The sequence below is a fragment of the Cynoglossus semilaevis genome, chromosome 20 (assembly GCF_000523025.1).
Source record: "Cynoglossus semilaevis isolate Cse_v1.0 chromosome 20, Cse_v1.0, whole genome shotgun sequence".
Lineage (NCBI taxonomy): Eukaryota > Metazoa > Chordata > Actinopteri > Pleuronectiformes > Cynoglossidae > Cynoglossus > Cynoglossus semilaevis.
In genome coordinates this window covers 5,706,136-5,728,252 of record NC_024326.1, presented here as the reverse complement: position 1 = coordinate 5,728,252, position 22,117 = coordinate 5,706,136, and the positions used below count along the sequence as shown (strand labels likewise).

Sequence of the window (22,117 nt, the reverse complement as noted above, 5' to 3'; positions counted from 1 at the left end):
AATCCTTTCCTTATATTCCCGGATTAGTGAGGACATGAAAGTTATCATTTATTGCATAAATTGCAATTAATGGTTGTGTTATTAAAAAAAAAAATTAGAACAAATTCGTTCTATTTGTAAATCTATTTTGTGCATTTTTATTTTAGAAATTCTGCTTTATTAACAAATGTGCAATAACCGTCAGGTCTGTAACCACATAATACATAAATGACAAAACAAAAAACAAACAAAAAACAACTCTCAGCGTTGCTTATGTTTATTTTGAAAGGGTTACATTTCCTGCCACGTAACGGCGCGTGCGCACAACCCCTAGTCACTTGGCGACGTGTACCGGTGGGTTGACGTTCTCAGGTAGCTGACTCTTACTGAACGTGCTGGCAACCAAAAATACCGATACAGACTTTAGAGCTTTGCAGAATGGGAGGCTCTCAGAGTGTGGAAATACCAGGTGGAGGTTCGGAGGGATATCACGTCCTCAGGGTTTGTTTTTGTCCTTTACTTCCTGCTCTTGACAGCTAGCTTAGCATTTCAGCAGCGGCGAAGTCTTCGCCGGTCTGTGTGTTGATGAGAGGCCGAGGTTGAATGCCTGGACCGTCGTCAGCTTAACACACACACACATACAACATGTTATGAAAACAGCGTGTAAGAACAGCCGTGTAAATGTGCGACTTAATGGTACCAATTTTCGAACGCTAATGTTCGTTTTCTAGCATCTCGCGAGTGTTTGTACTAGCGCTAATGCTAAGTGTAGCTGCGTAAGCTGCACTCAATAACCTTTACCAAAAGGCCATTCTGTATCGGACGCATGCTTTATATTATATTATGGCGACATTAATACGTTTTTTTTTGTTTGTTTGTTTGTTTTTAAGAGCACGTTTTTATTGCTACCTAACTGGAGTTGGCACTGAGGTTACTGTTGTTAAAATGGGAAGGGCTAAGGTTGATGTTGATGCTCATAGTAAACAGAAACGCATGCATTGAATGAGCAGTTAAAATTCATACCCTTTTGAGAATATCTTAGTTAATTTTTAATGAAAATATGCCTATGACAGTCCAGCAGCAGCTTATACTCTCATTTTTTTTTGTTTATATTCAGGTTCAAGAGAACTCTCCTGGTCACCGTGCAGGACTGGAGCCCTTCTTTGACTTCATTGTCTCAATCAATAACACGAGACTGGTAAGGGAAAAAAAAAGTCATCTAAGCTGGTTGACATTTAAAGCAATATTTAATTATAAATATAAGCACATGTTGTCAGTAACAAGCATCGTTCACTCAGTTGCCCTGCATTATTGATAAAAATGATTTAAATCTTTTTTTTTTTTTTTTTTTTTTTTTCAGAACAAAGATAATGACACTTTAAAGGACTTGTTAAAGTGTAGTGTGGAGAAACCCGTGAAGATGCTGGTTTATTCCTCAAAGACTCTCCAGCTGCGCGAATCCACCGTCACACCCAGTAACCTGTGGGGAGGACAGGGCTTGCTGGGTGTCTCCATTCGGTTTTGCAGCTTTGAAGGAGCCAATGAGAACGTTTGGCACGTGCTGGTAGGCGGGTCTTGCAGTCCCCAATTTGTGTTTTTATTCATGTTTTCTGTGACCCATCTTGTACACATCCGAACTCACCCTTCCGCTTCCTCTTTTGACAGGAAGTAGAGCCAAATTCCCCAGCGGCCCTTGCAGGTTTGAGGCCCCACACCGACTACATAATCGGAGCAGACACCGTTATGAATGAGGTCGTTTATCAGGTTTTAGAGCATCCTCACTTGGATGTCACGTTGATGGCTGTCACGACATGTCTGTCCTTCCTTACTGTTATTTGTCTGGTCGTTGCAGTCAGAGGACCTGTTCTCCGTAATAGACAGTCACGACATGAAAGGGCTGAAGCTGTATGTGTACAACACGGACACGGACAACTGCAGAGAGGTGGTCATCACGCCCAACAGTTCATGGGGAGGAGAGGGCAGGTAGAAGCGAACGTCATCTGCATTTTCAATGTCATATTTGTGTCCCTTTATAATAAGGAATTTTTTTTTTTATATAAGGTTTTCATTTTAAAGGCGTGTAACTAGGATTTTCCCTTATGTTTTTCAGCCTCGGGTGTGGCATTGGCTATGGCTACCTTCACAGGATTCCCACCAGACCTTTTGAAGAGGGGAGAAAGATCAGCTTCCCTGGGAGTAACCCCAGTGACAATGTCAGTCTACTGAAGGATGGTTTCACTGAGGTCAGAAAAAACATTTCCATATTCAGAGGCTAGAGCACTGAGCAGTGTGAAGAAACCCTTTTGAACAATTAGGATTTTTTTAATCTAAATGTATCCTCATATAAATTGAGTTCAAAACACTGTGGCTGTAAAAGTATAAAAATAACAAACGTGTAAATTGTCAGTGGTACAGGAGTAGCAGATACTGGTACACGAGCCTAGAGTGCCCTCTAGTGTCTGTCAGTGTAAAAATAACTAATGTAAATTGTCAGTGGTACAGGAGTAGCAGATACTGGTACACAAACCTAGAGTGCCCTCTAGTGGCTGTCAGCGTCAATATAACAAACAAGTACATTTTCAGTGGTACAGGAGTAGCAGATACTGGTACACAATCCTAGAGTGCCCTCTAGTGTCTGTCAGTGTAAAAATAACTAATGTAAATTGTCAGTGGTACAGGAGTAGCAGATACTGGTACACAATCCTAGAGTGCCCTCTAGTGGCTGTCAGCGTCAAAATAACAAACAAGTAAATTTTCAGTGGTACAGAGGTAGCAGATACCGGAACACAATCCTAGAGCGCCCTCTAGCGGCTGTCAGCGTCAATATAACAAACGAGTACATTTTCAGTGGTACAGAGGTAGCAGATACCGGAACACAATCCTAGAGCGCCCTCTAGCGGCTGTCAGTGTGAAAATAACAAACATGTAAATTTTCAGTGGTACAGGAGTAGCAGATACTAGTACACAACCTAAAGCGCCCTCTAGCGGCTGTCAGTGTGAAAATAACAAACATGTAAATTTTCAGTGGTACAGAGGTAGCAGATACCGGAACACAATCCTAGAGCGCCCTCTAGCGGCTGTCAGTGTGAAAATAACAAACATGTAAAATTATATATTTTAATAAATCTAATGAACAGCTGCACCTCCTCCTCCTCCTCCTCGTCCTCACTCTTTTCATTTACCTCCTTCAGGTTCAACTCTCCGCAGTGACCCCTCCTCCTTCATCTGTCGCCCCTACGGGTCTCGACAATTCCCTGTCCGGCATGCCCATCAATGCAGCCCCGCCCACGATGCCCACTGAGCTACAAACAGGTTCTTGGAAGTTGTATTTCAAAATAATTTCAAATCACACGATTACGTTTGGTCATTGATGATGAGATATTAAAGCCGGAAATTCTTTTCTCGCTCAAACCCAGGTTTGCCCACGGTTCCCCTCCTTCCCTCAGCCACCGGTCAGTCCTTCAACCCCCTTGCTCCACTGAATCCGGGTGCTGCAGGTTTCACTCCTGCCACTACACTACCAGGTGGGTGATTGTCCAACCCCACTATTTGAAGTACCGAGTGACTTGACTGACCGTCTTGAGCTGTAATGCTAAATTGATAAATAAATAAGAGTCTTTTTTTTTTTAATAAATTAATTTTCTTTGTGGAATTCTGTCTTTGTGCAGGTCTGATGACTCTCCCGGGGTTACCGCCACTTCCCAATCTCCCCAATCTAAACCTGCCACTCCCGGACCTCAGTGCGTTGTCACTAGCGGCCACCAGCAGTTTACCACCGGGAACAACTGGTAAATCTTTAATTTTTTTTTTTAAGGTCATACCTTGAGACTACACAATTTAGTCCAGTAGATGGCAGCAGTGCGCCTAAAAAACGTTGCTTGTGACCTTTCACTAAACCAAGATGTCTGCTCCCTACTCGGCCTCAGCTGCCCCCCCTTTGTAACTCAATAGTCAGCCATGTTGAAATGTGAAATGTATATGACTCTTACTAAAAAAAAAAAAAAACATCATACATTTTTAACATATTTTTCCCTCTATTAGTCCCATCACTGGCTCCTCTTCCACCCCTCAACCTGCCGGGTCTGGCCCCTTTCCCGCCTTTGTCCACTGTGCTGCCCACCCAGGTGCCTCCTCTGCTGCCTCAGGCAGTGGCTTTCATACCCAGTTCCACCACCACCACCACCGCCGCCCCAGCGGCTACAACTACAGTCACACCCACACTGGCAGCTAGCATCCCCGACTCCACGCCATCCACCGAAGCCATCACCACGGAATCCTCAGCTCCCACAGACGTAACACCGGCATCATCATAACCGGGAAAGAAAGAAGCGTCTGCCATCAAAACCAAATGGGTTCCTGTTTCTTCTTCTCTCTCTCTCTCTTTTTTCTGTGTTGTTTTTTTTTTTTTCGTTTTTTTTTTGTTTTGTGTTCTATTTATTTGGCCAAGTGAGACAGGCACGTGGCTGCGTCGAGATCAGACACAGGTCAGAAGGCTCGAGGGTGAAGGGATGTCGCGGTTGTACACGGAGGTTTCTGCTCATCGACTGATTGTTGACAACGTGCGGTTCTCCTCGCTCGTCGGTGACATCGGACGCGCTCGTTTTTCAATTTTTCCTGAACTGCTACACATAACACTAGGTTACTTTGTCCATCCGCAACCATGTAACCGACTGTTTAGTTAAAACAACCCCCACCTCTAGATTTTTTTTTTTTTTTTTTTTTTTGTGATGATTCAGGCTGTATATTAATTTGGTTAATTCTTCAACTGTGTCTATATGCATTATTTTGCACCACCCACTGTGTTTTGAATGATTAGTTTTGTTTTTTTTTCCTCCACCCCCACCACCTTTTGTTTTGTACTCCTCCAAAAATTGTATCAAAAACTTCAATGTACATGTGTGTATACCATAAACACAGATAATAAGAGAAAATAAAGTCCATGCCAGGACGAGGCTGGTATTCCTAGAGCTTGATGAGATGCCAAGTGTGTTTGATACAGTGTTTAACAGTCAGTACTAAATTTATTACAAGAAAATTTAGTAACCGTGGACCACCTCCTCCTGGCATGGCTCAGACTGATTGGTGAGTTGCATTGACGCAATTACAGCCACAGGGTGTCGCTGTAACAAGATCCGGGGTGACAACCAACTGCAGTACGCACAGTGCAAGCAATAAAGGCAGGGCTGTCCCGATACTTTTTTTTTTTACAAACTGACACGAGGTTTTATTTGTGTCTAGTACCAATACTTTTTCATGCAGTAAAGTGGAAGGCCGGTATTATACCGGTACGTAAAGTATACGCAGCGGTGTACGTGCGTGCAACCAAACAAAACGCATAGAGGACAGGGAAAATGCAGCCATTTTTTTTTATTGATAAATTGCGCACGGACTAGTGTCAGCAGTCGGCTGTGACGTATATTTTAAGAGACAAAAAAAAAACAAAAATTAAATAAGCTGTTATTTTAGTTTTACAACAGAACCACAAACTTCAAATTTAGAAAAATTACACTAACAAACCATACTAAAATAAATGTTAATAAGATAATTATCGTTGGCTAGTTATCGTCCCTTGTGAGTAAATGGTTGCGCCATTTGCGAGCTCTTCTAACACGCTTCACCATTTTGGGGATACTCTCATATCAACCCATACGCTGTAGTTGAAGGGCGGGAATTTGTGACGTTACAGGGAGGACCTGCGTCCGGGCGAGTTTTATTTTCTTCTCAATAACAACATAGTAACCAAAGTAGTGATGGAATAAATAATTTTTTTTTAAATTATTAACCTGCTTGTATTGTAACAGAACACATATTACTGTACATACCATAACTTGCTCCACTCTCACCGACTTAAAATACCTCGAAACTGCTGACACTGTTGACCTACTTAGATAAAATACCCATAAGAGTTAAGCCGACAAAAGTATAAGTACGAGTATGAGCGCGTGTATTCGAATGAAGTATTATTGTTTTCTTATTCTGAATTATTTTTTTCCAGGTGCTTTTGGCTTTCTCCTCAAGTCCAAAAACAGTTAAACTGAACGCATTAAATTATGGATATATCCGTGCTTCTCACAGCATGAGCCATTGCTACCCTCTGCTGGACACTTCTTGTATAACTGTTTCCTGACTATACAGAGACTCGAGGCCCATTTTAATTTTTTACTGTTTTGCTAACTGTAGGCTACTTTATTATTTGTTTTTTGGCTCAGTGATCTCTGGGATTAAAAGTCAATAACACTTGGTTGATTTACAGCTTCTTACTGCTTTTGGCAAACCTACCAGAACAACATACGCCACCATGTGGTGTGTTGTTTTGGGACCATTCATCTGAATAAGGGAGGATGGGTTTTCGTTGTTTTGTTTTTTGTTTTTCCATTTCAAATAAAAATTAAACTACCCCACTTAACACAAGTTTTAGTATGCTTTATACTTAATGAAATAACATATAGGCGTCCTTTTTTTAGTATTCACATTATTCGGTTTCGTTTATCCCGAATTGATTACGTATTGTAAATTTCCAGCGGTACCTGAACGTAACCCCGTTGCCATCAATCAGAGCAAGTGAACGCAGCTGCCGATTCCTCTTCTATGCGAAAACTGGGTATTAACACCATTAACAAGGTAATTTCTAAATATTTGGTGACATAAATAATAGATTCGTGTGCAGCACTATATATGCAACCCTGTCGTTTCCCCCCCGTTTTTGTTTTAGTGACAACAATCTCTGTTAGCTGATGTTAGCCTGCCAATGCTAACGTCTCACTGCTAATACCGGTTAGCTGTAGTTGTTAACTATGGCTACAACTAAGTTTTGGATATTCAGCTCCCCATTCTTTGAGATATTATTTATGTCGCCGGTTATGTGTTTAAACAAACTACACTACAAAAATATCCTTTTACCTTTAAACGGTTCCCTCGTTAGAACGGACATGAATGACTACAGTAGGTTTTAATGCACAGTCATTTTTGGGCAGAAATATCATTAATGGAGGAATGTTGATGTTAATTCATTTGGAATGAACGCTACGCTAATTCCAGACCCAAACGACAAAAAAGACGTTAAGGAATCGTAAACATTTAACACTGTAGTCTGTTTCAGTGTCTCTGTATTTTTAAATGTGAAGCTTACATACAATGAATGGACATTTAACTTAACATTGTCAGGCAAACAACCGTCCAACCAACAAACACGTGTCTTTGGTCCTTTGAACTTAAATCTACACCAGAATGTTGTTTTTTTTTTTTTTTTTATGTAAACATTGGCAATTGAACAGGGATTTCATATCAGAAAACACAAGTAGAAAATACAAGTCACACATCAAGTCAAATCAAGTGTTTGTGACAAGTTGATCCAAAGGGTAGAAGAGATAAACTTCAATCACCACAATACAAAGCTAACATAACCTCTACGAAGCTCACAAATATTTAGTGGGGAAGGAAGAAAATGATCTATTGTAAATAATAATAATAATAATAGTAATAATAAATAAGCAGTTATACTCATGCTGCACTGAACATAGTGTTCATAATAATAATAATTTGATTTGATTTTTTTTTTTTCCAGCATTTATTAGGGACTGCCATATGGATCCCCTGCAACATTCTAAGAAGCCTAACCCGATTCAAGAGTCGAAACGTAGCCAGAAGAAGTCTACCGCGCCTAAGAAAGATGCCTATGCCAGACTTTTGCGGGAGCATCGAAGCAGCAAGTTTAGCTCGTATTTAGAGCAGTACGCGAAAGACCTGTCAAATCGCAGTGATGAAAGTTCGCCAAACGTTTGTCTACCGGCCCCGAGCCCCGCGCGCAACATTCCGCAGAGCAGAGAGGAAGTTGCCCACGATTTCTCTGATTCAAGCGATTTCTCTCCCTGTTCTCTAAAGAATAAGGTCGAGGAAAGTTACTTGTCCCCACGCATGGCGAAGCTCAACAGTCGCTTTGCTTCGCAAGACTCGGAAGGGCGGCGCGGGGTACCAGCAGGGGACGCCACCACCAGCATGACGCGTGAAGGAGATGTCGTCGTGTCTTGTGAGTTGACCTCCCCGACACCGGGCGACTCGCACAAACGCGATGGGCAGCAGAGGAAGAAAAAGGACTCGAGCAAAGGCTTTGCTCCATCCGAAGGTCATGCCAAGTCTCCAAACAAAGCGTGCAAAAGTGAACAAGAGAAAGAGAAGCCAAAGAAGCCAAAGAAAAAGAATCCCGCCCAGCACGACGAAGACACAAGGTCCAAGCTCAAAGCGCCTCAATGGAAAGACAAGATGCAGCAGAAGAAGAACATCTGTAAATGATTTTCTGAAAAATGTCAAAGAAAGAATTTTTTTTTTTTTTTCCTAATGTCATTTAATCGAATTTTTTTTTGTTTTGTTTTGTTTTAATAATCGAATTTTTTTAATCCCACGTTTCTGTATGCATTTGCAGCCGAAACTACGAGTTCGTTTGCAGACAAAGGTAAGAACAGAGGAGGCAGAGGCTCCAAGAAACAAGTGTTTGAACTGTACATGACATCAGAGGAGGTTTCCCATGGCCTGAAAAGAGGAGAACTCCTCCAGGTAGGCAATTCGTTCAGTTAGAATTAAATCTTTCAAGCAACTCTTTATCAGTCCTGTCTGGTATCTAATACAAGTAAATATCCATTCAAAAAGTACATTAGGAATTTTGAACAACTGTTGATTTCCTTTTTTATTTCGTTTCCCGTAGGGACAGTTACGAATCAACCCTAAAAAATACCAGGAAGCCTTCATCCCGTCTCCCGTAAGTCATTTAAACGTTTGCCGCTGTTCATACGATTTATGCCAGACTATAGGAAAGTAGCCGATGTAATTCCTTACGTTCGCAGGATGACTCATGGGATATATTTCTGGACGGAATTGTAGCTCGGAACAGAGCGCTGAATGGAGACATCGTGGTCGTGCAAGTCCTACCTCGAGACCAGTGGAAGGTAAACTCGGCTTACGGGATCAGGGTGTGAAACTCATTTTGGCTCACCGGTCACATACAACGACTACAGCCAATTAGATGTCAAGCCTCAAGTCCATATTTCCCCCCCCCCCCCCTTTGTTTATTTATTTTTATTTATTCATATTTATTGAAATATGATTTTACAAAAAAATATCCCATACGTTGTTTTTTTTTTCTTATTTTCAAAAAATTTTTTCAGATCTTTTTTATGCATATATGTATGTATATATGTATATATATGTGTATATATGTGTGTATCTATGTATATATGTGTGTATATATGTATATATTTGTATATATGTATATATATGTGTATATATGTGTGTATCTATGTATATATGTGTGTATATATGTATATATATGTGTATATGTATATATATGTGCATGTATTTATGTATATATACACATACACAATCTGGCCTTTTTTTTTTTACACATATATATACATATATACACATACTGTATATATATGTATATGTGTATATATATATGTGTAAAAAAAAAAGGCCAGATTGAACACCCAAGCGGGCCGCTTTTGGGCCCCCCGGGCCTTTTGTTTGACACTCTCTCTCTTAGTGTCAAACTAATTTTGGCTAACGGGCCGCATACAACTGCTACAACCAATTAGACGTCAGGTGGGCAGAACGAGTACAATTCTAACATAATTATCTATAATATATATTTTTTCCCCCTTTGTTTTTGTGCAACATTGTGTATTTTTCCTATTTTCCAAATTCATCAAAAATTTAAAAATTTTTTTAAAAAAAACCTCAGACGATAACTGTCACTTCTCTCTAGGTGGTGAGGTCTGATAGTGACTGTGAAGGCCCAGGTGAGATAGAGAGCCGGAGAGAAGACGCAGCCCAAACTAAAGTCAATAAGACCCAGCAAAGTGTTCTGGAGGACCAGTGTGGCAGCCACAACGACCTGCTGAGAAAAATTCAAAATGTATCCTTGAACGCCACAGGTATGTTCGAATGTTAAATATGGTCCCCGTCTTGGAGTCATTGTAGACGATGCGTGACCACAACTGTGCCTTCCCTGCTCCGACAGAAACCGAGAAATTGCTCGAAGACCCTTCGCCCACACAATCCAACGGGGAGAAACTGCAAAAAACTGCAAAAGTGAGAGATTTTTTTTTTTTTTTTTTATTTTATCTCTGTTTTTACTAATGTCCAGGTTTGAAACTAATCGGATCACGATTTTTAGATGAGGCTCTGTAGCGCGCGTGCGAAACCCGAATCCGATCTGGCGACATTTTCACTATATCGCGATTTTTTTTTTTTACGTAAAATTTTTTTTTTTTTTAATTTCCGCATGTCATGCGTGATATATATGTATATATATGGTGAGCATTTAATTCATGTAGAGTAATGACCTAAGTTGGACGCAGGGCCACTGTTGTTGTTGTTGTTGTTCGACTGGTAAGTTGGACGCAGGGCCACTGGTTCATAAAGGGTTAATGCGCTATATACGTAAACACTACAACAACTATCTCGCCTCTACTTCCTCAGGATCATAAAGGGTTAATACGCTGTATACGTAAACACAACAACAACTATCTCGCCTCTACTTCCTCTACTATTTTTTTTTTGGGTCTTGGAACGCAACTAGCGCGTTAGGAGAAGGGATCGCTCTAGTTACGTTTACAAAGTCCTCCAGTTACAACCCGCGATGTGATTGGTTACTACGTATGTAACAATGTCGTCCGGCAGGTGGTGTACATAGTCGAGAGGAAACACTCGAGAGCCGCGACGGGCTTCTTAAAGGTCCTTCCCGACAAGCCCTTTGCGATGTTCTCCCCGGTGGACCATCGGATTCCACGGATTAATGTCCCTCTCTCGGACTGTCCTCACGACTTCAGCTTCCGTCCAGGGGACTACGTCAACACTTTGTTCATCTGTTATATCACCAACTGGTCGGACGACAGCACTTTTGCGGAAGGGTGCGTATGGAAGTGTATTTAGCTTAGTTTTAAGATTCCTCATCTCTGTTTTTTCGGGACCTCTGTGACCGTCTCGAAAACCGGTTTTCTCTTTTCGTCGTCCCCCTCAGTCGACTCGCCAAGACTCTCGGTCAAGCGGGAGAAATCGAGCCAGAGACGGAGGGCATCCTGATGGAGTACGATGTTGACTTTTCCGAGTTCTCTCAGGAGGTTTTGGACTGTCTCCCCAAGAACCTGCCTTGGAAGATTCCGCCCGAAGAGATACGAAAGAGAAGAGATCTGAGGTTTGTTTGTATTCGGACTAACGTGTCCATGTTGTGTTGTTCATTGGAAAGTAAACAATTTAGGTATTTAAAGCCTGATACGTAAAAAAAACAAAAACCAAAAGTTTTATTTATGACATTGTTTGGTGTATGATTTGATACATTGGATGTAAGTTTAGAAAAAAAAAAAAAAAATTTTTTTAAAAACCCAGGACAGGTTTTTCTCTCTGTCTTGTGTAGCATAGGCCGACACGGGACAGGTTTTTCTCTGTCTTGTGTAGCATAGGCCGACATTAAGGAAAAAAAATAAAATAAAATTACGACGCTAGAGTTGTATATTTTCTTGAGAATAATGTGAAAGTGCTACAGAAAAAAAAAAAAAGTTGTAATGTTTTTGAGAGAAAAAAAACAAAATTATACATTTTCTTTGTCTCCTTCAAGTCCAGTAAAGTCCAGTCAAATTAAGACTTTAAGAAATTGTGTAGCCTTAAAACTTATGGTTAAGAGTTTTATTTTTCAGTCTTATTAGTAGCTTATACGTCAATTCAATGTAATTTAACCAAATGATTTTATTGTTATTATTCATAGGAAAGAATGCATCTTCACAATTGACCCTGCCACTGCCAGAGACCTGGACGATGCTCTGTCCTGTAAACGACTCCCGGATGGTAAGCGTTTGTTGTCACTGATTGATAAAATAAAATTACCTCGGGATTTTTTTTTTTTTTTTTTTTTTTTTTTGCTCTTTAGGCTTGGGAAAGAACTCGTTTAACTGCATAATTTTAATTGTAATTTTTTTTGAACACAGGGAACTTTGAGGTCGGAGTCCACATTGCTGACGTTAGTTATTTTGTGGAGGAAGGAAATGCGTTGGATGACATCGCCAGTCAAAGAGCAACCAGCGTGTATCTGGTTCAAAAGGTGCGTTATACTTCCTTAACTCTCAGATTTGTCGATTTTTTTTTTCTTTTTTTTTTTTTTTTTTTCAATATTTCTAAGTTGGTTCGTGTCCTGTTGATGCACAGGTGATTCCCATGTTACCCGGCCTGCTCTGTGAGGAGCTGTGCAGTCTCAACCCTCTCACCGACCGACTCACCTTCTCTGTCATTTGGAAAATCACACCCGAGGGAAAGGTATGATCGTTGAAATGATTGTCCCCGGATGAATCCAACAATCGCCCGGGTACCTTTTGCAAATGCCCTGCTAGCTCACGGTCCTTGTCTCTAGATCCTAAGCGAGTGGTTCGGTCGCTCGGTGATTTCCTCCTGCGTGAAGCTAAGTTACGACCACGCTCAGTGCATGATCGAGGCGCCGGACAAAATGTTCTCAGCCGCGGAGCTTCCACCCGTCGATCCTCTCCACCCCATCGACGAGATCCATCGGGCTGTGCTCGACCTGCACTCTATCGCCAAGAACCTCAGAGCTCAACGCTTTACAGACGGAGCCCTGAGACTCGACCAGGTTGGTTTGGATTGAGTTCAAAGTCTTCAGGACCATGCTGTATAAAACACAGTCATTTCCGTAGTATTAGCCGCCATATTTTTTTTTTTCCCCCCACGGGGCACCGAAGCAGGAAAGAGCTACTGTGTAACCAGCCGTGTTACAGGCGCTGTTCGGGGGGGGGAAGCATATTATTTAATTAATTAATTGTAAAATATCCCATGTTACAACATGGACACCTGTGGCTAATAGAGAAGTGTGGCCTATATACAGTATATGTACAAATTTTTTTTTTTTTTTTTTTTTAATTTAGTGGGTGTGCTCAATAGTCCGGAAATTACAGTTGTATGATATATATATATATATGTATGTATATATATATGTATGTATATATATGTATATATATATGTATCTATGTATATATATATGCATATATACATACATGCATATATATATGTATGTATATATATATATGTATGTATATATATGTATATATATATATGTATATGTATGTATATATATATGTATATATATATATGTATGTATATATATGTATATATATGTATATATATATGTATATATATATGTATATATATATGTATCTATGTATATATATATGCATATATACATACATGCATATATATAATATATGTATGTATATGTACATGTCCATATATGTATGTATATGTGTATATATGTGTATATATATGTATATATATTTATATATATGCGGCAGACAACACTTTATCAGGCCCTCCTTAACATCTGATAAACGTATCAATGCCACATCTCACATGTTGGCAGAACGAGTTTTACCTTTAGATAAATACTATCTATTTCATGAAAGAAACATTTTTCTTCTTCTTCTGTGTTTCAGATGAAACTGGCTTTTACCCTGGACAGGGAGACCATGATGCCTCAGGGCTGCTATGTTTACCAGTACAGAGACAGTAACAAGTGAGTGAACAAAACATCTTCAGAGGTTTCTATGTCGTGTATTGTACATGTTGCTTGAAGCCAGACATTTTGCTATCCACCTTTTAGGTTGGTAGAGGAGTTCATGCTACTGGCCAACATGGCCACTGCTCATCACATCTACGGAAAATTTCCAGAGCTGGCTCTGCTCCGACGCCACCCCTCTCCCAAAGCCAAAATGGTGGACGAGCTACAGGAACTGTGCGATCAGCTGGGCATCAACATTGATCTTTCCTCTGCAGGAGCACTGAATGTAAGTTGTTATGACGTAGCTCAGGGTTAAACTCTTTTTAATAACCGAGTTTGGATGTTGCACTGCCAGAGTACGTATGTTCATTCCTACAAAACATTCCGTTTTACTTCATGCAGAAGAGTCTCAACACCACGTTTGGTGATGACGAATACTCTAGCGCCAGAAAAGAAGTTCTAACCCACTTGTGCTCCAGGCCCATGCAGGTAAGCTATTTTTCTGTACTGAGAATCTGCTGCTAGCAAAGAAGATAATTGTGTTGCACAGTGAGATTCCAGTCAAAAATACAATTATTTTTGCTGTGTATTTATTTGTATGCAGTGCGATTCCATTGGCAGAAAGACATTATTATTATTTTTGCTGTGTATTTATTTGTATTTAATCTTTTATCGTGACGCAAAATAGTAACCTGCCATGTTTGTTTTGTTTGATGTTCGAGTTGCAATCCCAAATGGTAAAATCTTTTTTTTTTTTTGTTTTCCCGCAGATGGCAATGTACTTCTGCGCCGGTGTATTAAAGAACAAGCAGTTTTTTACGCACTACGCCCTCAACGTTCCTCTCTACACGCACTTCACGTCGCCAATCAGACGCTACGCTGACATCATCGTGCACCGTCTGCTGGCGTCCTCGCTGAGTACGTAGTTACGCCGTTCTCAAGTTTGTCTTACTTGTCTTACTTTTCATGTCCCCCCTAACGAGGCCGTTGTCCCTGATCCGATGTATTTATGTATGTATGTATGTATGTATGCAGAGTGTGGGCCTCACATAAGCCTCTCGATGGCAGAAGTGGAAATGCAAGCGTCGCGCTGTAACGACAAGAAGACGGCGTCAAAGCGAGTCCAGGAGCTCAGCTCGGAGCTCTTCTTCGGAGTCTTTGTTAAGGTTTGTGCCAGAGTTGAGGAAAAAAAATTTTTTCAAGGGATGTCCGACGGCTTTAACCCAGGCGTGGGCAAACTTTTTTGACTCGTGGGTCCTAAAATTTGACAGGGGTCTAATCGGCGTCTACCATGATTAATATCGTGTGTAAAAAATTGATAATATTGTGTACAGGAGTGTGGGCCCCTGGACTCTGAGGCAATAGTGATGGGAGTATTGGATCAGTCTTTTGACGTTCTTGTCCTTCGCTACGGTGTGCAGAAACGCATCTACTGCAAGGTGCGTATGGTTTTTTTTTTGGTTTTTTTTTTTTCTCACCGTGTATTTTAAAGTATCGTTCACATCAGCATTCGAGGTTTGACGTAGCTCCCAAGATTATTTCTAAACCAAATTTTTTTTTATCCGCAGTCTATTGAAGGCCTGAGGACGTTTTCCCACCGTAAAGTGGGAAAGAAGTCCGAGCTGACTCTCGTCTGGAAGTCGGAGGATTCCGGAGACGTTGAGCAGGTGAGAACCGCAGACGATAATGAAGCTTTTTTTTTATTCCCATGTTTTTACTTTTTACATCCCCTTGACATAAATCCTTTCCTTGCTGATTGTAATTAAGTCATCACACCATGCAGTGGGGGGAAAAGGAATTTAGGGTTTAAGAACAATCTTTCTTTCTTTATAAATAGATTGAGCAGAATTGGAAATGTTTGACGTGAAGACTTTAGGCCAGGGGTGTCAAACTCATTCTGGTTCAGGGGCCGGACCACTACAATCATAACATAATTACCTATAAATAACAATTGATGCATGTTTTTTTTCCCCCCTTTGTTTTCCTGCAAATAAATACAAGAACATAAAAAAAATATTCATATTTAATGTAATATAGATTGACAAAACATCACTAACCCCCTAGTGGACCGGTTTTGGTCCATATGTTGTCCATATGCTACATTGGGTCTATATATGTGTATATATATATATATATATATATGTATATATATGTGTATATATATATGTGTGTGTGTATATATATGTGTGTGTATATATATGTGTATGTATATATGTATATATATGTTTATGTATATATATGTATATATGTATATATGTGTACATGTATGTGTATATATATATGTATGTATGTATGCATGTATATATATATATGTGTGTGTGTATATATATATATATATATATATATACACATATATACATATATATATGCATACAGTATATAGCTTGAAGCTTTTGGCTGTGACTCTGGGCCGTGTGTCTTCCTCCCTTGCCTGCTTAACCAAACTGAACATGGCACTGACTTCCACCTACACAGCAGCAACTTTTAACCACACACTCCACTGCTCTCTTTGACAGTGCACAAGAGGCTCCTTCATCTATTTTGTTGTACCCACCTGCTCGCTCACTTCATTCACTCCATGACTGCCACTCTTTGTTGCAGAGCTCCACTTTAGCCTGTACCATCAGATGGAGTGGCCCCACCATTACAGAGCTGTGTTTTTATTAAGCACTATAACTGCGTCACCACTAGGTCTGAAGTGGGGCCATATTTTCCCCATGGCACGTGAAACTGTTCACCGCTTTATGGCAGAATCTGTTGGGCCGGGCCCGTGTCCAGATCATTACTGTTGTGTTACCCAAACAGATTTTTTGTTTTTTTTTTTTGTGTGTACATATGTAAGTGTTTGAATGTGGTTCAGTTCCTCTTCGCACTTTATCCACGTTTCAGTTAAAGGACGTATATATATATAAATGAAAAGGAAATGATGACAGCAGATAGTAAATGCATCCTGTTGCTAACTGTTCTTTTTTTTTTTTTTTTCCCCCAGATTATTTCACTCTTTACGTTGGTGCAGGTGCAGCTTAAAGCCGACGGCGCTCCACTGAAGTACAGCACTGTCCTCAAGAGGTCAGATGTCGATGACATGGAATTTTAATCTCCGAGGGACGGTGGAATTGCGGAAGCATAAGATTGCACATTTTCTGTTTGTTAATTAAGCGAATTTGACGTTTGATGATGATCAATATCACTAAGGAAGTAATGATGAAATCAGGGATTAGATCAGAGCAAGGTCAGTTATCTTCAGCGTTCGAGTTCAACTTGTGTAAGTGTAACTCCCGTGGTTGTTTTACGTCTCACCCACAGGTAAAGGGGTGGGTTTCCTAATGTAGCATTTGCAACAACGGAGATGAGATTTGTAACGGCGTTGTGTGAATATATAATTTGATAAAAAACTAATGCCCCCAGTTTCATTTAGAAATGGGTGATTTCTGATTGTTGTTTGTTTTTTTTTTTTAAATATTTTAACGTGGTTAAAAATACATTTTAAATAGAATTTAGCTTTGACGTTTTACTCAGGCACCAGCCGAGAAGGTCTGTTCTGCTGTTAATTGAATGGCCTATTACAGACATGTGCTGTGATTTTTTTTTTTTTTTGTCTGTAAAACATTTTGTATGTAATTTAAGTTTATAATCAATTGACATGTAGCGTAAAAATATTCGGTGGTTTTAATATGCCTAGCAAACCAGACTAGCTGCGTGCGTGTCATCATGTGACTTTTTTATAGAGGCAAATTGTCTATTTATAAGGTTTTAATCACAAAAGAGTTTTGGTTTTTTTTTTTTTTTTTTCCTGTTGTATTGATCAAGCAATTTCTTATTTTCTTCAATTATCTTTTCTTGTAATTAAGCTTAACTGTGTGCCAACGTTTTTTTAACTTATGGGAAAGACTTGAATGTAAAATTTCTTTTTAGATGGTGGCCTTTAACTGCTTATTTGTTGTTTGAATGTTTGTACAGTCAACAAAGAGTACGTTTAATAATTCATTTTGTAATGACTCACTTCAAGTTCATGGACAAGAGTTACCTGTGAATCTCTGTCTGTCATCAATGAGGTTAAAACATGTGTATTCCACGTAACAGTCAGTACTAACAATCATATTTGTCCTAAGTGAAATAAATACATGTGAGAGAAAAAAAAGAGTTTTCTTCATTTCTTTGAACTTTTACCTTCATTTTGAAACTGAATATAATCTTTATATCTCCCTCTTGGGGGTGGGGGGTGTGGTGGGTATTATTTTTGAGTGCAGTATTGGTATTGTTGTTGTACAGAAGACTACCTGTCTGCGCTATCCTCATTGCCTGCCAGTTACCATGGAAACCGTGTGACCAAAAAAAAAAAAAAAAAAAAAAAAATTTAGGTTACCATGGGCAGGTGCATCTGATGTGCAGTGTGGCCGTTTCGTGCATCGCTCTGCTTCCTGATGCAACCCGACTGCAAGTGGAACGGGGGCTTTGACAGACAGACGAATGCTAAAACACTCCTGTGCGTCGTTACTCTTAGCTTAGCCTAACTTTCATTTTCTTTAATTTACAACAATCCGGGTGCACTTTTGTGTGCCTCAACAGTACTTTCCACAGAGGTAAAAAATAAAAATAAAAAAATATATTTATATATATAGATAAATATATATATGCCATACATATACGTATATGGAAAATACACATTTTACTCTGTTCATATACATATATATGTGTATATTTGTATGTATGGCCATGTCTTGAGTAATAACTGGTTTTAGTTGTTGAGTCACATGTTGGGGGCTAATGAGGCAAATATATATTGTAATATATATTTATATATTTCCTGAGGCTCTGTCTGAAGAAAAAGACAAATATTTAACTGTCGTTGACCAGATCTGTTCTCAGAGTTCTGGAAGAATAGCTTTTTGTGTGTATGTGTGTGTTTTTGTGGGTGCGTGTGTGTGGCTAGGACTGTCTGGATGCTGCTATTCAGTCTTGAAATATCACTTGCAGGGGAGGGTAGTGATGTGGTCTGGTCTATAAGGTCTTTTGTTCAGAATTTGGTGCAGTGCATCAAAATGTTTGTTTTTTTTTCCTAGAGAGTAAATTAAGTAAATTCCTCATTAAATATAAAAACTATGGTTTTCTATAAACGAACATATCATAGATGAAAGATTGTATTTTTAGGAGGGCTAACCATAAACCATGTATAGAATGTTAACTGGGCGTACTCAGTATACAGTGATACACAAACCAGTGACAGTTACTGGTCTGTGTAACAGTTATTTAAATATAAATTGCGTTCTATGTCTTTGTTGTACTTCAACGGAAAAGTTAAAATAATATAAATAATTAGCAAACAATAAGACCAAAGAAATGTTATTCTGTAAAAACAAAAAACAAAAAAAAAAAGTTTTCAATTACAACATACATAAAAAAAACGGAAATTGACTCTATTGCATAGCAAACACCGCAAAACATTTTAATTTTCAAAGGACTGTCAATAAAAAAATATTTCTAAAAATTCTTTTATATACAAGTTTTCATTTACTCACTATTCCCTTAAAAAAATAAAAATAAAGTGTGTATTTACCTGTAATTTATGTGTTTTTTACCTGTATTTTAAAAAATATAATATATATTACCCGGCCCCGGATAAGCGGACGATGATGGCTGAATGGATAATATATATTAGAATATGTAGCTATATAGATAACTAACAGTGCTAAGTTAGTATGAAATTACGCATTACATTATATTGTAATAGTAAATGTTAGATTAAATAATGTACTATATCTGAGTTACCCTCTCAAAAACAGAGAAAGTATGAAATATGAAAAGTATGTGTGCTTATTTATTCTTCACCCTCAAGATAACATCAACGTTCCGCCATGTTTTAATTCTACTGAACTGGTCTTCTTCTACTGCTGCTCTTGCTCCCGCTGCTCCCAGGTCGAGCATTGCTGTACTTTTCTGTGAACCTCGGGCTTCTTTGTGGCTTGCTCGGTGATCCTAGATCAGTGTTTGTACGTATGCGTGTGTACTTTGTGTCATCTCGCTGAAGTCAGCGACCTCGCGATAACTCCGCCTCTCCTGCTGAGAATCAAAGCAGCTCTCGTGAACTGGATGCTGCTTCTACTGACAGACAGGCAGCGCGCTCTCTGCGGTCATCATGCGAAGGTTATCCACGATCCGTGTCAGCGATCCGGGGGAGAAGAGGAAGAAGCTCCGGTGGAGCTGCTCAGTATGTGACAAGAGAACCGTCTAAGAGAGGAGAGGAAATAATCCTTCCGCCAAGTCTCATTTTTACTCGGCTACAGCAGGTGTCGATGGACACGCAAGTTTGTGAACCGCAACGACAGCAGCAACAGAATGTGAGCTTGCTCCTCTCGGCGGTAAAGTGGCTTCATGAGTGTCCAAAGTAACAGTGGAAGTGGTGGTGGAAGTTTGGAGGCGACGCCATCTTGGTCGCAGCTCTCCTCGTCCCCGACCATTTCTCAACAACAAATAACGGCGACCGCCAAGAGCAAGGAAGGTATAGGAGCTTACCGTGTTCAGTCGATATATATATACACTTCTTAATGTATTTTTATTTTATTATTTCAGAATGAGTGGTTAGAGTTTCTCGTCTGTGTTGGGCTGACATTTTTCATGGATGTCAAGTTCACTAATGCCTTCCATTGAAAGGCGAACGTCAGCTGTCAGTGCAGTTGATGGCCAGTGTAAATAGCAGTAGGCTGTCATGTTTGCACAAAGGCATCGTAATGGCTGCATTTTTTGTTGTTTTTTTTTTGTATTTGTCACCATGTTTGCTGTCTTTACTTAGATTTATAGTAGAAAAAGGAGTTGTTTTTGCTGACGGTTTTTTAAACAATCCACTCCAGCTACTGGAGCTATAGCTACTGTACTGTATTTAGCTTATATTAAAGAGCGTTGCATTGCATCTGTCCATAAATACAACACAATGCATGACTCTGCTACTGTAAATTAATCGCAAAAGGCCTCTTCTAAATGATTTTTTGTCCATTTTGATGCTTTTGTTTTCGACATTTTTATTTTTTTTTACTGAATTTTCTTAATCAAATGAAACGCTCCAATGATATTAACTGGGAGTTGTTGCAGCCTGTCTGTAGTATATGAAATAACTTAAATTCTCAAAATTCTTCAATTTCTTTCCACCTACACAAACATTGTGTATTACCTATAAGATATAACGTTATCTTATCATAGAAAACAGCACCCTCTGCTTTGTCCATATGTAACCTCACACAAGGCCTGGTAGTCTGCTCTCTGTTTCTCTTGACAGGGTTTCCTAATGTCAGTAACACCTATGTAGGGCTTAGGTAGAGGCCATGTGAGGATGATGTACAGGAAACATGTTCAGTAACAAAACAAACACTAGCAAGAGCAGCAGGCGTCAGATGATCTCTCTTTCCATCTCTGTACATACATTTTGTCAGTCCCTGGAAACAGGTTGTCACAAAACATTGCTGACACGTCTGACAGACAACAATGGTTGTTTGTGACTCAAAATGTGCAAAGTGATACATTTACCAGGTCTTGGCGTTGTGTAACATATACAATTAGTTTTGTTTCTACGAAACTGAATGACAAAAATCCACCAACTCTAGATGTAGTCATTACATATTTTTGGCGTAATCTGAGATAATAGTTTTGCAAGTTTTGCTTGACATTTTTTCATTTTCGTCTTGCATAACATCCCAGCAGTATACAGAAAAAAAAGTTTTAATCATATTTGATTATGATCAAATATTTGATTTGATAATGAAATATAATTCAGATATAATTCTTGGTTTGCTACTTGTGTTGTGTTTATTTCAGATCTACAGTATCGCTCTATATATTTACCATAGTCACGTCTTCATTAAATGTATTTATACAGGTCTTGTATGGTTGAATACGCTTTAGGTGTAGATGTCTCTCACACATCATCTAGCACTGTCTGCAGTATATGTATATATATATGTGTGAGTATGTGTGTAAATTTATATATGTATAAATATATATGCCTGTACTGTATATACGTATATATGCGCATATGCAATTTATGTATATACAGTATAAATATATATGCCTATACTCTACATATGTATATACATATATATGCACATATACATATTTATGTATAAACATTTTTTCTTGCCGCTCCTAATTACGAGTTATCACTAAATGAGAAATAATACCCTTCCTCTGCTTCATCACGTCAAGGCCCCATGGATGAGTTGCACAGCCTGGACCCCAGGAGACAGGAGCTCCTGGAGGCCAGGTTTACAGGAGCTGTCAGTGGCAACACAGGAGGCAGCACTGGGAGCACCAGTGGAGGAGCTAAGGTAACAGAAACACAGAGCAGCCCTTAGTGTCATTTTTTTTCCATATATGCCACAGACTACACAAACACTCTTGACCTGAAAACTAAAGACTGTGACAATAGCAACCGTCTCCTCTTGTTTGCAGCATCAGGATTGGTTGTCATTGGGTTTAATCAACACTTACGGCAGCGGTGTCATACTGAAATTCACAGTGGGCCAAATTAAAAAAAAAACTGGGATGAAGTCACGGGGGCAAATGTAATATTTATTAAAAAAAAAAAAAAATTGATGGCAG

General features: G+C 39.3%; 3 protein-coding genes across 10 annotated transcripts in view; all 3 read left to right on the top strand.

Annotated features, from left to right (window-relative positions):
- Nucleotides 1–296: 296 nt before the first annotated feature.
- Nucleotides 297–5,171, top strand: LOC103396249 (Golgi reassembly-stacking protein 2-like). Of its 2 annotated transcripts, none has more exons than XM_017042327.2 (10): nucleotides 297–480; nucleotides 1,097–1,177; nucleotides 1,340–1,543; nucleotides 1,645–1,731; nucleotides 1,832–1,962; nucleotides 2,090–2,192; nucleotides 3,171–3,291; nucleotides 3,396–3,503; nucleotides 3,648–3,767; nucleotides 4,021–5,171. In XM_017042327.2, the coding sequence occupies exons 1-10, from the start codon at nucleotides 418–420 to the stop codon at nucleotides 4,290–4,292; spliced, it is 1,290 nt and encodes a 429-aa protein (XP_016897816.1). In that variant the 5' UTR covers nucleotides 297–417; the 3' UTR covers nucleotides 4,293–5,171. The 2 variants fall into 2 exon arrangements, with proteins under 2 accessions (XP_016897816.1, XP_008332488.1); XM_008334266.3 differs by having other exon boundaries at nucleotides 298–480; nucleotides 2,090–2,222.
- Nucleotides 5,172–5,343: 172 nt separating this feature from the next.
- On the top strand, nucleotides 5,344–17,682 carry dis3l2 (DIS3 like 3'-5' exoribonuclease 2). 3 transcript variants are annotated; one of them, XM_008334268.3, is made up of 21 exons: nucleotides 5,344–6,600; nucleotides 7,861–8,260; nucleotides 8,399–8,529; nucleotides 8,678–8,731; nucleotides 8,817–8,918; nucleotides 9,737–9,905; nucleotides 9,992–10,062; nucleotides 10,654–10,883; nucleotides 10,994–11,167; nucleotides 11,735–11,814; nucleotides 11,955–12,067; nucleotides 12,172–12,279; nucleotides 12,374–12,607; nucleotides 13,464–13,543; nucleotides 13,631–13,814; nucleotides 13,931–14,017; nucleotides 14,299–14,446; nucleotides 14,564–14,694; nucleotides 14,863–14,967; nucleotides 15,097–15,195; nucleotides 16,518–17,682. In XM_008334268.3, exons 1-21 carry the CDS (start codon nucleotides 6,568–6,570, stop codon nucleotides 16,623–16,625), a joined length of 2,841 nt encoding a protein of 946 aa, XP_008332490.1. In that variant the 5' UTR covers nucleotides 5,344–6,567; the 3' UTR covers nucleotides 16,626–17,682. The 3 variants fall into 3 exon arrangements, with proteins under 3 accessions (XP_008332490.1, XP_008332489.1, XP_024921854.1); XM_008334267.3 differs by having other exon boundaries at nucleotides 7,544–8,260; XM_025066086.1 differs by lacking the exon at nucleotides 5,344–6,600 and adding an exon at nucleotides 7,607–7,744.
- Nucleotides 17,683–19,350: 1,668 nt separating this feature from the next.
- Nucleotides 19,351–22,117, top strand: part of LOC103396251 (serine/threonine-protein kinase tousled-like 1-B) — a 16,658-nt gene continuing 13,891 nt past the window's right edge. For 2 of the 5 annotated variants that reach the window (XM_025066090.1, XM_008334269.3), the window contains exons 1-2: nucleotides 19,351–20,027; nucleotides 21,722–21,843. In XM_025066090.1, coding sequence (XP_024921858.1) covers nucleotides 19,901–20,027; nucleotides 21,722–21,843 — 249 coding nt within the window. In that variant the 5' untranslated portion in view covers nucleotides 19,351–19,900. The remainder of the gene's footprint in view (nucleotides 20,028–21,721; nucleotides 21,844–22,117) is intronic. The other 3 variants (XM_025066092.1, XM_025066091.1, XM_008334270.3) reach the window with 2 other exon arrangements.

Bases quoted from the DNA above. Each gene is read 5' to 3' on its own strand.
- LOC103396249 (XM_008334266.3), top strand. From the start codon at position 418: ATGGGAGGCTCTCAGAGTGTGGAAATACCAGGTGGAGGTTCGGAGGGA. The intron at 481-1,096 runs GTTTGTTTTTGT...GTTTATATTCAG, and splicing joins AGGGATATCACGTCCTCAGG to GTTCAAGAGAACTCTCCTGG. The intron at 3,768-4,020 runs GTAAATCTTTAA...TCCCTCTATTAG, and splicing joins TTTACCACCGGGAACAACTG to TCCCATCACTGGCTCCTCTT.
- dis3l2 (XM_008334267.3), top strand. From the start codon at position 7,564: ATGGATCCCCTGCAACATTCTAAGAAGCCTAACCCGATTCAAGAGTCG. The intron at 12,068-12,171 runs GTGCGTTATACT...GTTGATGCACAG, and splicing joins GCGTGTATCTGGTTCAAAAG to GTGATTCCCATGTTACCCGG. The intron at 13,544-13,630 runs GTGAGTGAACAA...TCCACCTTTTAG, and splicing joins CAGTACAGAGACAGTAACAA to GTTGGTAGAGGAGTTCATGC.